This window comes from Epinephelus lanceolatus, chromosome 4, assembly GCF_041903045.1.
Source record: "Epinephelus lanceolatus isolate andai-2023 chromosome 4, ASM4190304v1, whole genome shotgun sequence".
Lineage (NCBI taxonomy): Eukaryota > Metazoa > Chordata > Actinopteri > Perciformes > Serranidae > Epinephelus > Epinephelus lanceolatus.
The window spans coordinates 45,627,526-45,642,560 of NC_135737.1; the positions used below are offsets into that span (position 1 = coordinate 45,627,526).

The 15,035-nt window shown below is 44.1% G+C and overlaps 1 protein-coding gene across 5 annotated transcripts in view; it reads left to right on the plus strand.

Annotated features, from left to right (window-relative positions):
* LOC117259090 (chloride channel protein 2) overlaps nucleotides 1-15,035 on the plus strand; it is a 226,263-nt gene that overhangs the window by 132,495 nt on the left and 78,733 nt on the right. For all 5 annotated transcript variants that reach the window (XM_033630303.2, XM_033630304.2, XM_033630307.2 and 2 more), the window contains 4 exons: nucleotides 606-690; nucleotides 3,835-3,936; nucleotides 4,127-4,211; nucleotides 8,342-8,497. In XM_033630303.2, coding sequence (XP_033486194.2) covers nucleotides 606-690; nucleotides 3,835-3,936; nucleotides 4,127-4,211; nucleotides 8,342-8,497 — 428 coding nt within the window. The remainder of the gene's footprint in view (nucleotides 1-605; nucleotides 691-3,834; nucleotides 3,937-4,126; nucleotides 4,212-8,341; nucleotides 8,498-15,035) is intronic.

Below are 15,035 nucleotides of genomic sequence, written 5' to 3' on the forward strand. Positions count from 1 at the left end.
ACAGACACAGATCATTGTGGCATTGATTCATTTAAGAAAGACATTTAAACTTAATTTAAACTTACATTTTTAAAGTCACTAACATGAGTGAAACGCAAAGATCTTAATGATAAAAATAAGGCTGACGAAGGCGTCTTTTATCAGATGTACTCTGCTCTCACTTAGCAAAAAACTCGGCCTTTCCACCAGCAGGCAATTCAAAGATGGAAATGTGTTCCTACTAGAGTTGAATACTAAGTTCCCATTCCCAGAAGCAGCTTAATAAAGTCTCAGCCAATCACGTGGCCCCAGGATTTCCTCTTCCTTGTTAGCCCAAGCTTTTGACAACTGTGTCTCCCACCTTCTGTTTACAAGACTGGGCTCTGGCTAGGTTAGTTTAGGAGTTGTGGTTACCGCCTCCACAATGAGCTGAACTTTTTGTTTACTTCCCACTTGTTACCTCCCATTAGGGACAAAAGTTTGACTGCCGAAACACTTGTACAGTGTACTGCATCCGATTGCAGGAGCCTAGACCTTGTCTTGGACCTCGTCTTATGGTTTGGGTGATTGTTTTGGCAGTGAGCTGTTCTCTTTCCTGACTCTGGCTGTACCTTTTCTCTCTCCAGAGACCATCACAGCCCTTTTTAAAACCCGTTTCCGGCTAGACTTCCCCTTTGACCTCCAGGAGCTTCCTGCTTTCGCCGTCATTGGGTGAGTCTTTACTGGTGATTGGACCATATATGATTTTACAAATAGGTATTGGCAGATGTTGGAAATAAATTTGCTAAAAAATAAATATGCTAAGTTAGAATTTATACGCTCTTTAAAAATAATCTACTAAGAGAAAGTGGTGCAAAATTACTTTTGTCAACAGATCCTGACACGAACAAAGGTTTGGTTCACCATCAATCTCCACAAAAACTTCAAATAAATTCAAACCCTGTGTTATTGTTCTGCGTATCCAGCTGTTCTGACAGGCATTCCCATTTACTGCGACTACAGTACAGATTCAGATATTATTCAGGAGCTGCACTCACTGTGGCTTGTGAAGGTGTTACTTCAGGGAAGCCTGCAGGAGTTACCTAACATGGATAATTCAGCCGGCAACAGTTGCTAGCACACTGAGGGATGTCTTATTTTATCCTGCCTTAGCCTGAGGGCTCCGTCATGGCTGTGAATGAGACCAGGAGCTCCTGGAAAGAAGCTGGTGCAGAGATGGGAGGATTGCTCCCTCGCTCTTACGTAACTCTGCGTAGGCCCCCGAAAAGAAGAAAATCCCTTTCTTCATTTCTCTCTGGGCTTCTGTTCTTTATCTGTTGCCTTTTCTGAGGTGTGAACACGCGTTGTTGCATCAGTGACTACAGTACATTTAACACTGCTTCCAGAGAAGGCCGCAGAGTGCTTAGCCCCAGTTTTACACTGTGCTCTAGTGTGTCCTCTGTGTGTGTGTGTGAGGAGGGGACAGTGTGCCGGTGCATCCGTGTAGTTTCCATCTTCCCCTGCCAATAGCTGTCAAGCGAGGAAAGTCGGTCAGTGTCTCAGTCAACTAGGACAGAAAGAGTTTGTGCTGTGCTACATGCTGCCAAGGGCACGTCTTTGAAGAGACACACACTATTCTACTTACTGTTTGCACCTTCAGGCTTTGAAGTGAGAATCACTGAGACACAAGGAGACCTAAATATGTCCCGTGAAAACATGCAAATACATGCAGTGTAGTGATTATATAAGTGTATGTGTTAATACATATTTAGCTAAAGGTGTGAGGACCATTTAATGACAGCCGATATTGGTATCAGCCAATATAAAATGAACTCTTAGAATTGGCCAACATTTTTATTTTGCACAATGAATGAATATTACACACACTGAAGAGCATTTTACTTCATGTCTCCATCTGCTGGTGAGCCGTCAGGATAAGAGTATGCTACTCCACCTTTTGCTGGCAAACTTATTTATTTTTTCTTTTAGGTTGTTGTTGTTTTTTTTTTGTTTTTTTTTAATTTAACAGGGACAGTGCACAGCTGCTTAGCTGCGCCAGAGTAAGCTATGAGGTAATTTTCATCTGTAGTCCCTGGGCAGGAAACAGAGAATAATTTCTCTGCTAAATGAAAGTGTACTGTTACGTCAATCAGTACAATAGCCCCTCCCTCTCTGGGTTGGGAGTGAGATACTGCCCCAAGCAAGGGAGTTCAAGTATCTCGTGGTCTTGTTCACGAGTGAGGGTAGAATAGAGCGTGAGATGGATCAGCGGTGTGGCACAGCGTCTGCAGTGATGTGGGCGCTGTGCCAGACCATCGTGGTGAAGAGGGACCTGAGCCAGAAGGCAAAGCTTTCGATTTACTGGTCCATCTACGTCCCACCCGTCGCCCATGGTCATGAGCTCTGGGTAGTGACCAAACGAACGTGGATACAAGCGGCTGAAAAGAGTTTCCTCTGTAGGGTGTCTGGGCTCAGCCTTAGAGATAGGGTGAGGAACTTGGAGTAGAGCCGCTGCTCCTTCACGTCTAAAGGGGTCAGTTGAGGTGGTTCAGACATCTGATCAGGATCCTCCTGGGTGCCTCCTGTTAGAGGTGTTCCAGGTACGTCCCACTGGTAGGAGGCCCCGGGGCAGACCCAGAACATGCTGGAGGGATTTTATCTGGCCTGGGAACACTTTGGGGTCCTCTAGGAGGAGCTGGAAAGTGCTGCTGGGGAGAGGGACATCTGGGGTGCTTTGCTCAGCCTGCTGCCCCTACGACCCGGCCCCAGAGAAGCAGTTCAAAATGGCGGGATGGAGAATAGCATGAGACCATCAGCAGCAGTGTGTATCTTATTGCCTTTTTTATGTTTGTGCATTTGTCCTTGCTCAATTGCTATTAGAGTATGAGATGCAGTACAAACGTGTTTTGTACCACACCCTGCAGTTCTTCAGTCTGTCTGAGACACCTTCACCTGATCATACCCCTAACCCTGCCTGACCTCACGTAGCACCCTAACCCTCAGTCTAATCTGTACCAGAACACACCAGGGTTTGGTACGTTGGTACATTTGGTCCCTTTCAGGGTGCGACTACAAAGAACACATGCAGTGTTTTCCTCGGCTGCACCACAGGGGCAAAGACTCCCTCATCATCCTGTTCATTATTTATTCAGAGGTATTTGACGGAATTAATAATGCAGCAAGATAAATTTATAAGCATTAGGTTGTCTGCGTAGCTGTCTGAGTCTATTCTTTCTGCCCCTACCTCTCGCTCCTTTCTTTCCCTCTTACTGTCACAAAGAGGACTCCCACTGAGCTTTTAAATGCATGCTTATGTAAACCTCTTCTTGTGCTTTGACTCCCCCACACATCCCCGTTTCACTGTGTGCTCGCTCCCTCACACTCCCTCTGTTGTAATTCCCTCTTCATTTTTCATCTCCAGTATGTTTCCCCTTTAATGTTTGTCTTTGTTTCTCTCTGCTGTTTATTTTCTGCATCTTCAGCTTACTGTATCCCTCCTACATGTTTTGTAAATGTTCTTTTTCCTCCCTTTAATTTACATAACAGTATGTCTCACACAGTGTGTGGATTGTATCAACTATGAATATGATTCAGCTGCATCACTTGCACTTACAGTGCCGTACAGTATCACTGACATCCACCTCCAGTGTAGTAATTGCTATAGTATAATGGTTGCCAAATGTGCTGGGAAAGAGAAGTGATCATTGATGCTTTGGTTTCTTTAAGCTTGCACTAATTTGTTTTATCCAGTTTCAATTTGATTGCACAGAATTCATTTTTATACCAAGTAGGAAAATGTCTCCAACTCTCATCCTCTGAATGTGTGTGTGTGTGTGTGTGTGTGTGTGTGTGTTTGTGTGTGTTCTCTTGCTGCAGTATTGCCAGTGGTTTTGGCGGGGCCTTGTTCGTCTACCTGAACCGACTGATTGTTCAGTTCATCAGGAAACAGAAGGCCATCAACAGATTCCTCATGAAAAAGTGAGTCTAACTAATCGTAGAAAGTAACTAAGAACTTTACTCAAGCACCATTCTGTGGTACGTTTTACTGTCATACATTTACTTGTGTGCTGTAGTTATTTAAGATTATAAGATATGATTGTTTTTTCTTATTTTTCTCTCTCTTTAATTCTCTGCCTGTCCTCTCCCTCTTCTTCATTCTCTCTCTCAGGCGGCTGCTGTATCCAGCGCTGGTCACTTTACTTGTTTCCACTCTAACATTTCCCCCCGGCTTTGGACAGTTTATGGCTGGGAAGGTAGGTTCTGCACACCCACTCAGCACATGCTATTATTTTTTTATACACGCTGCACTGCAGCCATTACTGTAAATCAAAACTGTGGATGGAAGGTTGTGGCATTATGGGCTTGTCGAGCATATACTATATCTGTAATGTATTCAGCCTGCACCAAAACACAGTGGGCCCTACCTAGAGCCCAGCTCAGACCAAAGATTCACAACGAGACAAAACCGTTTTAGGAAGTTGCAGAGAAAAGTTGCAGCAGTGTGAACTGGCCGGTCTGAGCTCGACTCAAGCCGGCTGATGGTGTCACCTGACACTCAGGTGGTCAAATCACAGGCAGCTGGTTTGAAAGCACGTCACCTGTTTCTACAGTCAGTTGGCTTGTAGTGAAGTCCACTGGTCAAGTCAAAATGACCACAGATGACATATTTGCTGCAGTAGGTGCTCCATCCCCACCCAGCCCTCTGTTTCTGTCGTAACCATGTGCTGGTGTCAGATGGTGATGCGCTGCTGCTACTCACTGTCTGTGTGTATGAACACAGTCCATCTGATGCTCGTTTTGTTTCTGTTTTTCACCGTTTCATCACTACTACAAACTGTCACTATCCTTATTCGGATTTTAAAAAGCTACAAATTATATTGAGCCAAAAATAAGTCTGAAAAGCTGCAAACAGAGTGGAGTTAGAGAGCTGTTGCATAGAGATGATACACCGTCTCATGAAGTTGCATTGGTGTGAGCGGGCAGGTTTTAACAATGTTGCAGAACGGCACATTGCAAGTAGTTGGATGTTTCAACTCATCTCATTCTGAATCTCTGGTCTGAACTGGGCTTAAGATCCTGCACAAAGTGGCGCACAGCACAGTGCAATTGTCATCGCTAGTTTCAGACCAATGCAGTTGTCATTTTCATAGCCAGCAAATGAACTTCTGCTCATCTGTGCACCCATGGGCGTGTGGACCTAAAATGATGTCTGGTTAGGTGCATTGTTGGCACGTTGCTGTTTAGGCAGCAGAAAGCGATCGTGCCGCTAACCAACAAAATCCTGGTCCAAAATCATAATAACGCAGTGTTTTCCTGCTTTTTAAGGGGTGCATTATTCAGATAGTGAGGTGTACCAGAGCATTGCAGGGTCCATTTTTGAAAACCTGCACCCGCCTATACCCATAAAGCTCAGTGCCAGAACTGACCCGTTACCCGTCATTGTATCTAAGTCACACTTAAACCACACCTGCCTGCACCTGTTAATAAAAGTCCTGAGACCAAGCCCGCACCCATGATTAATGTATGATGAGAAATCAGCTACTTGCTTAATTCATGCTGCTTAATTCGCATATTTTGCGTCATCGCATCGCATCCATCACACCACCCAGCAGGAATTCATATCTAATCGCATCTTTGCATTGGCTTTATACAGTATGTAATTCACTTGCGCAAATTGTCTCGTGCCCAGTGTAAACACAACATCAGACTTTCCCATCTATCAAAGGCAAAAAGCAAAAAAAAGATCTTTAAAAAAAAAGAAACGAACCATTCATGTGAACTTTACACATCAAATGACCTCATCCAACTTGTCTCATGTCCTGATTTTGTACAATGAAGCTGATGTCATCAGCACCTCCAGTCATGATTAACATTTCCTCCATGATACACCGCCTTGGTCGTGGTCTTCATGTAGCCTGATGGAGCAGCTGTGTAATTGAAGCACTTTAGATCATTATATTGTTTCATAACAGCCTGTGTAATGTTCAGGTGTGTGTGTGTGTGTGTGTGATTGTTTTTAATGATCACAGCTCAGGTTACAACGTGTGTTTATGTGCATCATCTGTGTGCACGGTAGGCTCAGATGAGCGTCCTGTACTTTTGCTCCTGAGATGACTCATGTGTGTGTGTGTGTGTGTGTGTGTGTGTGTGTTCTCTCCAATTTCACCCTCTTCATCTGTCTAATTATCAGAATTAGAAAAGGAATATTCTCTGCATCCTCGGGCACACACACACACACACACGCCGCTATCTCAGTGTTGGTTCCTAATGAGCGGGTGAGTCAGGCTTCTGAGGCTCTAAATCTGCCTACACTGACCCTCTCCTCTCAAAGCCCATCTCCCCAGAGCGCACTCGCTCAGAATTCTGTATCTTAAATCCCTCTGTCTTGCTCTCGTACTCCTCAGTCATCATTTCTCTGGCAGGGGGTGACATTATCATCACCAGTGTCTCTGGCTATCCGGGCTTTTAAACTGTGACAGATAATTTGTCGCCTTACACTCCCTGCCTGCTATCTTAAATCTTCAGTGACGTCTTTTAAGACACTTCCAGTGCACCATCTCTCCAGTCTGTCACACTCTACACTTTGAAGTATTTTTATTTCTGAGTCAAAATATATACATTTACATCTCGATTTGGATGCAGAGAATGTTTTGATGCTATTTAGGCTCAGAGGAAAGGTGAACATCCTACATCAAGTAACATTTTAGTGTCTTCTCAAAAGCAAATCTGTCAGAGTGGTAGCAGTGAGTGCATATCAACAGGCAGCTACATGCACAGAACATGAGAGAAGATCACATAATAACCACAAGCCGGCTGGATAGAGCAATGACATGATGTATTACAGTATTTGCACATGAATTTATAGTAATGGTGGGCCATTAGGCAGCTCCAATGCCTGTTGGATTACAGTGTTTTACAATAGATTTGGGTCAGTTTTCCAATGAGTGGGTTCGTCACGTGATGCCATTGGGTCCAAAATGAATTTTCCCCATATACTCAGATGGGAGATAGACATCTGTAAATCAGTGGATATATTTATATACCAACACTATCGGGTTGGATCCACTTGGTCCAATAACATTTGGAAAATGTAGAAGAGCTGCAGGATTAAATGATTTTATTACTGTTTTTTGGCCTCTAGCACCACTGAGGAGCTTTTATAGGAATGAATGCGGGCCCACCTCCAACACTGTATCCAGGTGTCTTTATACATCCATTCGTTATCCACTGATTTGTCGACTGCCATTTTGAAGCACCGAGTTTGGCATTTTGGTCCATCGCCATCTTGGATTTTTTTAATTGACCATATTTGGACAATGGGGTGGAGCTGTGAAAGAGTGAGCAATGGATCTATCCAACACATTCTCACTCCGACCTCGTCACATATCGATGTTTGGTCATGGACTTTTCCACGTCAACATATGACGTGCAAGGTACCCTGGGTGTGTTGGTTGTTGACGTTCTGGGACGCCGTGTCAACTTCAGCCTGTTACATTTCAAAATACATGTCCATTTTTACAGAAAACGAGCAGTTTGCATACAGTCTCTTTCAAAATAAAAGCACCTTGTCAGTACAACAACGCTGATTGACGTTTTGTTCCTTCAGCAACAAACACACGTAATTGGGTTTAGGAAAAAGAACCAGGTCTGGCTTTACATTCTTACAGGAAGTGAATACCGGCCTCCCGAAAGTTGAAGGTTGTTGGACACATCCCCCACCTCTTCCGCCCACTCTATAGTTGTCCAACCACATTTCCCCCTGACACCACTGGGTGCCGTTAAACAATAATAGCGACCAGCCAAGTTGCAAGATGTGAAAGGACAGTTTTTTCATTGGTGTCTGACGCCTGAAGTCACTGACCAAGCGCCGGTATTCTACGACTTTAGAGTGAGACTAGATCGCTCTGACATATAGACTGTGGTGCCACTTCGCAGACAGCCACTTATACTGTCACTCAAAGTGGCCACATTCTCAATAATACGTAACTTTAAGGCTTAATAAAACTTTAAGAGACTACATATGTACAAATGCACCCCCTGCACAGTTTTCATGAACTTAGAAAATAGCTACAGAGACCAAAATCATTTTTGTACCAGGCTGTAAAAATATTTATTTCTGCTGTAAAGTTGGACATTTCAACATGGGGGTCTATGGGGACTGACTCGCTTCTGGAGCCTCAAGTGGCCATTAGAGGAACTGCAGTTTTAACACTTTAATGCTGGCTTCAGTTTTCAGCTCTGGAGGTTGCTGCTTGCCCTCAGCCCAGTGGAATTTACACCCTCAGCCAAAGCATTTGTTAGATACTGTAACAGTTGTCACAAGGTCACATTTAGTCCACCTGTGTTTGCATATGTTGATGATCTCACTTCCTGTGACCTTTAGCTGACCCAAAAGGAGTCTCTGGTGACATTACTGGACAACCGGACGTGGGCCAAACAAGGCATCGCTGAGGAGTTTGACTACATCGGACACTCTCAAGCCTGGAAACACCCGCAGGTCAACGTCTTCGTCACCCTGGTCCTCTTCATCGTCATGAAGGTAGGAGAGAAAACAGAATGTCCTGATAACTCTTTGCATGACAAACAGTCTATCACCTTTAATCTTTATCTTCCACGTCATCAGATGCCTTTCTCACTTCCCTCTGGTTAGTTTCCTTCTTTAATTTCACCTCTGTACATTTGATGTCATTGTGTGCTGGTACAGTATGTGAAGTCCACACGTACAGTACGCTGCAGGTGGCTGCAGTGGCATTACAGATAAAGGAAGGTCACAAGGAGATTGTGACTTGAACATGAAGGTATTATAAATGGGAGGGTTTTGACCTTTTTTATTCAATACTGGACCTGATTCCCTAATGGGAAAGTGTTGGAAGGGAGCCCATCTCCACTTGTCACTGGTAAAGAACAAAGAGAGACCATGTTAAAAAAAAATGTCTCTCCCTCACTGTGTTATAAAGTTATGTTCCCGGGAGGCCATTTAAAGTTTGGGTCCACTTTGATGTCATATCGTAGAGTCAAAGAGCTGATGGGATCCATAGGAACAGAGCAGATCTTTATACCTCAGTCACTTGATGTTAGATGTCACTGTGAGTGATCGAAGCTCAGCCCGCCTGTTTGATAATGAAGGTCAAATGAAAGGTGTTGAATAAAAGGAACTGAATCCATCCTGTAGACAATACAGCTCTTATGAGGACGGTATCACGTGACACATACATTTTAACGCAATTTCCTAGTTAAATCTTTCTGCATAGATAATGCATGGATATCTTAAGTATAATAAGATAAAGTAAAAGTTCTGCATTAGCCCCAAGTAACCTGTGAAAAATAAAGTATAAAAGTAGGGGAGAATCCATACAGCAAAGTATCGCGATATTTTTTTACAATAAATGTTCTTAACAGAGCTTTTTCCAACAAAAAACATGAGATTATTTATGTTTTTAATAATGCTGTAAATGTCAATAAATCTGAGGTCAAATAGACCAGTGGTTCCCAACTGGTCCAGCCCCGGGGTCCAGATTTCTCCTTAGTCATTAGTTCAAGGTCCACACAGCTTAATACATTCAGCATCATACTTGTGTTTGGCCATGTTGTACAACTAGTTTACCGTCTCCCTCAATTAGCTCTCTGTTAGTCACTTGTTCTGTGCCGGAAATTCATGTATTCATTCATTTCTTCATTTTCCGTAACCGTTTATCCTGTTAGGGGTCACGGGGGGGCTGGAGCCTATCCCAGCTGATACTGGGCGGGGTTCACCCTGGACAGGTCACCAGACTATCACAGGGCTGACACATAGAGACAGACAACCATTCACACTCACATTCACACCTACGGACGATTTTAGCCCTTTTTTGATAGGAATTGTGCAAATTTGCAGGAAAGCCCAATCAGTCTTTTTTCAGCATTGGCAGTATAAAAACAAAATCAGGGAGTGCAGCAAAATGCCGCCTACCTACTTTTGTTTATACAGAATGTGCCTTTTTCGGGGCAATGGGGGGCGTGAGCAAGTAACAAAACGTGTAGCTCAGCGTGTGACGTAAACAGTGACGTGGGAGGGAAGCAGTGGCTAGTCAGTCCTTAGGCGATTCTCTCATAAGTCGGCCCGTCATCTGATGGTTGTGAGGACAAGGAGGGCACGCAATTCCTTGTCTCCCCAGTTGCTCATCTTTACAGTGTCTGTCAGGTTTGTGTTTCCCTCTTGCTACTAGCTGCTCGCTAATTCCTGCTATCAGCTGTTTCCTGTTTATCCACCACCAGTGGGTCACACGTGCGGCATCATCAACAGCTCCTCCCACAAGTCATCAACAGCCCCTCCCGTTGCAGAAGGCCGCCTCGTTCTTTTTAAACCAAAAAGGTTCCACCAATATATCTACCCTACGAGGCAGAAAATTGGGCACCTCAGATCAACTCGCCAATCCGGCTCTGTGCTCGCAGCTTGCCGGCAAAACGGCCCAACATTCGCGGAAAATCTGGCAGTGTGAAAGGGGCTATAGAGTCACCAATTAACCTGCATGTCTTTGGACTGTGGGAGGAAGCTGGAGTACCTGGAGAAAACCCACACTGACACGGGGAGAACATGCAAACTCTGCACAGAAGGCCATCACCCCCCCCCACCCCCCCCCCCCCCCACCTGGGGTTTGAACCAGGAAAGAGACAATGCTAACCATTAAACCACTGTGCTGCTGGAATTTCACTGCCCTTAAAAATGAAGTGTGTTTCTTACAAACTTGACATGTTTGCAAGTCATTTGGGGACCATTCAGAATGGACCCATGACCCACCAGTGGAGAGCCACTGAATTAGACAGCAAAAGACAACAGTATAAAATCTCAGCTAATGTCAGTTTTGGCTGAGTAAATAGCACAAGGGGAACTGGGAAATGCAGTTCACAAATCAGTTTCTTTCTCAACTTCCCCGGGCCTCGGTGGAGGAAAAAAAACAGTCACTGTTATATGAGGTGTTGGACCCAAGCTGCTGCACCTTTGGCCTCAGGGGGAAAGAACAAACTGAACAGTTACTGTATATGTTTTCGTGTATATAAAATCTTACCACCCGTCGTCCTGTTTCTCCTCTGGTCTCAGAGGCCAAACAGAAGTTTGGGAGCTCAGATGAACTCAGCTCTCCTGCTGCTGTTCGGGGCTGCTGGAGGAGAGTGCTGCTCGTGTTGTGATTAGATTGGCTTTTTTATGTAACCTTTACTTATTTGTGCTGCGCTGTTCAGCTGAAATGAAATGTCCTCTCCGAATACAAAAAAACAGAGGTTGTAAATCTCCTCTCACTGCATCAAGAGCTGCGTCTGTGAGTGTGTGGGGCTGTGAACTTCATACGAGTAAAGCACGCTGAGAGAGCCCTGGAAAAGTGCGAGTGGGTGCAGAAGAGAATGAAGCTGGGTCATGTGGTCATGTGCTTGTGTGTGTGTGTGTGTGTGTGTACATGGCCAGTTTGCTGCAGTTAAAGGTTAGAGAAAGCATTTTGAAATCTGGTTTTCTAAACTAAGGCTGTTACTGTACTTGACATTAACACAACACTCATAAGCACTGTGGTTTTGTCAACTAAAGGTACACAGAACTTGAAGCTAAAAAGGGTTCACAAAATTCACATATGATATAGAGAAATACCATAAATAGCCCAGAGGAACATGTTAACAAACTGAGCATAGCGTTAGTTCAGGCAGGACACGATGTCAAGCTCAGCTCACATCCCAGCTACATCAGCTGATCTCAAACAGCCCAATCAACTGATGGATCAGCTGATTGATGAAGGGAGTCAGCTGATAGATCACATGATTCCTTTCTATGCAACCAATTGACAAATCTCATTCAGGGCGCCCTATTTAAACTGCTCTGGCCTGCCTACTGTTGCTGCTTCCTCTGCAAGCTGCTTTGCAACCTGCCTCCACCCCAGCTCCTCCTTTTCATACTGTGTCTGACTTATCAATGTCATTTCTGTTTGTCATTGATGCTGCTCTGTTCTGTTCCTGGGGGGTCTTTTCTGCTGCTCTCCCTGCCTTAGGCTTTCCATGTAGGCGCATGGAAGGGTAGGGGGTTTATTCTCTCTGCCTCAAGCTTTCCTCGTATGTTCATGGAAGGACAGAGAGGTGTGCTCTCTCTCTGTCTGCCTTAGGCTTTCCGTGTAGGTGCGTGGAAGGGCAGGGGAGTTTTTTCTCTCAGCCTCAAGCTTTCCTTGTATGCGCATGGAAGGGCAAAGAGGTGTGCTCTCTCTCCGCCTTAGGCTTTCCATGTAGGCGTGTGGAAGGGCAGGGGAGTTTGTTCTCTCAGCCTCAAGCTTTCCTTGTATGCGCATGGAAGGGCAGAGAGCTGTGTGCTCTCTCTCTCAGCCACAAGCTTTCCTCATATGCGCGTGGAAGGGCAGTGAGGTTTGTGCTCTCTCTGCCTTAGGCTTTCTGCGCAGGCCAGTGGAAAGCCCCAGAACAGAGCCATACCACCAAATATAATACTATAAATGGAAATTATGTTTTCGTTGACTGAAGTGTTCCTGACTAAAGTAGTAAGGAGGATAGGTCGGAGCAGGAGGAGGGTTATGTGTTCTTTTTGCTGAAGAGAGCGTAACCAAGTTTTTGTAAGTAAAAATTTACGTTTAAATTTAAAAATTAAATTTGTTGGGTTGAAAAAATACTTTTAACATTTTTATTCTAATTTAATTTTGTCAATTTATAATTCCACCTCTGTTCTGCAATTTAATGGCTATGTGAAAATTATTATTCCATTAAGATATTAAGGTCTAAATTGGAGCACACCAACTGATGTTGAAAATTTTGAACTGTGTGGACCTTGAACTGATGAGTAAGGAGAAACTTGGACCGTGTCTGGACCAGTTGGGAACCACGGCTTTAACACTAATTTGAAGCATTTCCTTTTACCTCTTAATGTAACACATGGCTACTTCCAAGCAAATTACACATTTTTCTTTCTAAAGCCGCTGTGCATGTATTTTTTATTTATTTATGTATTTATTTATTGTGATTACACATTCATTCCAATAGAAAATTTTTGTTTAAAGAAAAATGAGACAGTCTTGGTGGTGCATGTGTTACTTTCCAGTGTGCATTTGCAGTTTATTTTTTTCATTCTACCTCTAGTTGTGGCAGTTATTTGTAAAATCCTGCCCACAGGGATTTAAACGTAACTGGATTAATTGATCAGCAAAAACAACTGTACGACATGCCTTCTTTCATGCCAAAAATAGTTAGAGTGAATGCATAAAGATAAAGCAGTTAAATAACTCTGCTGTAGATAGACACAAATAACTTTGGAAAGAAGCAGTGTCCACAGTTAAGTCGAGCAGAACTACAGCCAGGCAACCTTCACTGCAGACTGTGGAGTTAAACACAGTGAAACGAGTATCCAACACTGACCAGAAGCTCCGGTGTCAAAGTTATGTAAGCACAGAACTGATGGTGTGACAGTCTGTTCTGCAGTAATGGCAGAAACTGACTCACTGTCTCTTTGTCATTGTTCCTGAGCGGTACAATAGAGAACGTCTCTCTCAGCCTTTTGTCTGTCACGTATCGCAAAAAAATGACTGTCAAAAACCAGTATTGATTGCTTTATAAAGCCAAGTTCACAGAATCCACTCTTCTTATTGGAACTTAGCTGTCTCCTTTTTCAGTTCTGTGTGTGTGTGTGTGTGTGTCCCTATCTGCCTGCTGTCCTTTAATGAAATGGTCTGATGGCTTTCAGCGTCATTCCTCTCAGTGTGACGTCTAACCTCTGCGTGTGTGTGTGTTCGTTTCCATCGTCTGCGGATGTATACGGTAACAAAAGACGAATGCAGGGTTTCCAGAATGTGACATGGAGGTGAGGTGTGTACAGTCGAAGGACAAAAACACACACACACTTTTTTAACTTTAATCACCCACCTGCACAAATGTTATCGAGCTGCTCTCAGCATCTATCTGTGGGCATGCACTGACTCACGTCCTCTCTCTCTCTTACACACACACACACACAGACACACACACACACACACACAGCATTCAAAGTGAGGCTGTGATGGCTCTGTCTAATTACAGCCTTTGGTTTTTCCTGGATTCAGCATGGTGATTTTCAAAGGGGAGATTGCTCTCTCCCTCTCCTTCTTGGTAATGAATGGTTCTTTTATTCGACATGGCAGCCATCTTGTCTTGTTGCTCCTTTTCATGCCCAAACTTTAGGAAGACTCTCGTTCCAGCTGCTAAACTTTTGTAAGTAAGGTGCATGGAAAGAGTCTAGTGCCAGGAAGTCTATATTGGCAGGTCAGCAAATTAAAATTTTATAAATACTTTAATTACATGTGTTTTGGTGCAGTACGGAACAAAGTGTGTGCAAGTAAGTAAGTGAGAAGCCTGAGATGTTGCTCTTAACGTTCACTGCAGCTGTTGTGAAGAAGACGAGTGTTAGCTGGGGTGCTGCAGAGGAAGTTTCTGTGTGTTTGTAACTTTTCAGTACACCTAGAAACCCACACTCACACACACACGCTCGCACACAAACCTGCAAACTAATTTGGCATGCTTTGTAGTTAAATGCTATTTTTAGTGGTGTGCAATTATGCACATCAACAGCTCTGGGTGAAGACTGCGTTTATTAATACAGGTGTGTTTCTGCGTCCTACAGCCTGAGCGAGTCCTCTGTTCTCTGTCAGTGTGTCGGTGTGAGTGTGTGAGTGTGCATCAGAGTGACAGAGAGCTGGCGGGACTGTAATTGGAGTGGGAATAGAAGAAGGGCCCCTGAGGGTCCCCTGAGGCCCCCAGGCGATAGACTGTCCTCTCAATGTGACACACACACACACACAAGCATAGAGGGCTCCCAGATGACTGACAAATTAAATCGACTATAAATGTCCTGGATACTGCGTCATAACTGATACCCTTGACCTGAGTATCCTTCACTTCTCCCTCCGATACGTCACTTCTGCTCTCCTGTTTTTGTTTTCTCTCACAGTTCTTTTTAGCCTCTTGTTCACCTTAGTCATCAGAATTTAGCCTTCGACTAAAACATTAAAATATGACGAACAACAATAAATCAAGACGAATCAAGACCCAGGGGGGAAGAGGTGCAGTAATAGGTGTTAAGCCGTGCAGTA